The 2,297-nt window shown below is 33.1% G+C and overlaps 1 protein-coding gene across 1 annotated transcript; it reads left to right on the top strand.

The window, feature by feature from the left end:
• The first annotated feature begins 1,384 nt into the window (after positions 1-1,384).
• LOC122579332 (blue copper protein 1a-like) lies at positions 1,385-1,865 on the top strand. Its single transcript, XM_043751523.1, has 2 exons — positions 1,385-1,459; positions 1,592-1,865. The coding sequence occupies exons 1-2, from the start codon at positions 1,414-1,416 to the stop codon at positions 1,852-1,854; spliced, it is 309 nt and encodes a 102-aa protein (XP_043607458.1). The 5' UTR covers positions 1,385-1,413; the 3' UTR covers positions 1,855-1,865.
• The last annotated feature ends 432 nt before the right edge of the window (positions 1,866-2,297 follow it).

Genomic DNA, 2,297 nt, shown 5'->3' with positions numbered 1-2,297 from the left:
GAAGATATTGGGACATGTGGCAATTCATATCGATTAGCTTTGCTTTTAACTAAAGGAGTAGAGCTCACGTACTATCTTGACCTCCTACTAATTTCTTAAATATTGTATAAATTTCTAATAAAATATATATATATATATATATATAATATATATAATAAAATGATAACATTCTAATCCACATGTGATCCTATATTACATACATGCGTAATAAAATAATACCAATAATGATGAAAAAAATAAATAAAAGTCGTTACACCAAATTTAGCATATATTTGGACAATAAAATCATTGATGAGGCAACAATCTCTCTTCGTTGTTGATTCTCATGGTGAAGAGAAATTCTTGCATGATATTTTCATTTATTGAAAGACGATGGTCTTATCTTGCAATCTATATATAAGAAATATACGATATAGTTGATTTTCTAACTACCGGCCCCTTCACAAATTGAGACATATCTTCTCCTCAAAATCTTTCTTTAACTAATTAAGCATATATCAATCAATCTGTATTTGCAATTCACATAGAGTGAAGGAAAATGGGTATTATTAATGTAAAGTACTTAGGCCTAATCTTCATCCTCATAGCAACCATATTAGCCCCGAAAACTTCAGCACAACAAACCTGGGAAGTAGGAGGTCACAAAGGCTGGACTAAGGGCGTCGATTTTCAAAAATGGGCCAACGACTTTTATGAAATGTTCCCCGGCGATACACTTCGTACGCGCTCCTCTTGATTTAATTAGTCGTATATATATATACAATCATTCACATTGATATATTGCTCTTTATTATTATTATTATTATTATTATTATTATTATTATTGTTATTATTATTATATATCTTGATCGAGAGACTATATAATATTGTACATAAAGTAAAGTTTATGTAAGAACGGTTCACATAGGCAGTATTAAGTATATCTTGATATGTTCATATGTGAACGAATATGTGCAAATATATAATATCATTCACATATGAACATGAAGTTACAATTTTGATGGTTCTCACATGAACTTTTTCTATTGTGTATATATCAAATTAACTTATACAGTTATATAATGAATCATGGGAACTATATTAATTTTTGGTTATGTAGTTTTCAAATATCCGCCGGGTTCAGAAAGTGTGATGGAAGTCGACGAGAAGTCTTTTGAGCAATGTACCAGACCTCCTAATGCTAAAGTTTTGAATACCGGACACGATGAGATACCCTTGAAGACACCAGGAGATAAATTTTTTACCAGTAGCTGTCCATGGACTTGCAAGGCCGGTATGAAGTTTAAAATCACAGTTCTTAAGCCTGTTAGCTGGAATGAAACTCCAGTCAAATCTCAGGCTAACCCTGCTGCTACTTCACCTGAAGTGTTTGTTGTCGGAGACGATAAAGGTTGGTGCGAAAGCGTTGACTACATGGCTTGGACCGAAGGGAAAGAATTTGATATCGGAGACAAACTTGGTATAACATATACATATAATCTTCAATTCTTACACGTACACCAAATTATTATTTTTCTCCATATATATGTAGCTAACTACTAATTAACTGTAATGTATAGTACTTACGAATAGTATAATATGATGCGCGCAGTGTTCAAATATCCAAAAGGAAAGCACAATGTATTTAGAGTAGGCGAACAGGCGTGGAACGAATGTATAATACCTCCCGAGAACGAGGCTTTGGCTACCGGAAACGATGAGGTGACCTTAGATACGGCTGGAGGAGTTGGGTTTATTTCTGGTGTTGGACAAGATTGTAAGAATGGGATGAGGCTTTTGGTCAATGTCATATGCCCATATGCAAAACCCAAACAACCAGTACAGGGAGCAAGAAAGCTAGTTGAAAAACATTAAGATCCGATCCAAGCTAGCTAGGATTGATCTATCGTCTTCTTCGCTTAATAATGTTGTCCTGTTGAAAGCAAAGCTAGCGAAAGTGACGTTTTGTTATCTCGCGTTATATATAAGTATATGTATATGTATTTGTTGTATTAATGTGTAATTATGAAATTCATGATTTAATGCGGAGATTAGAGAGAAAATTACAAATTATTGTTTTGTATTAATTGAATAATTATACTTACAATCAGTATATAAGCAAATAATTATACGTTAAATTGCTCTCACCTTTTTTGGCGAATATAGTCCCTGTCGTAAATAGTTTTACAACAATTGTAACACCCCGACTAAGGCGGAAACACGAAGTGTCACAGAACGACATAGTACAAAAGATCCAATATAAAACATCAACATAAAGTTTCAAACACCATTCAATTACAAGTTCAAGTTGACGTTTA

This window comes from Erigeron canadensis, chromosome 1 (assembly GCF_010389155.1).
Source record: "Erigeron canadensis isolate Cc75 chromosome 1, C_canadensis_v1, whole genome shotgun sequence".
Classification (NCBI taxonomy): domain Eukaryota; kingdom Viridiplantae; phylum Streptophyta; class Magnoliopsida; order Asterales; family Asteraceae; genus Erigeron; species Erigeron canadensis.
Note: the sequence above shows the minus strand (reverse complement) of the source record. Positions and strands in the feature narration are given on the sequence as shown.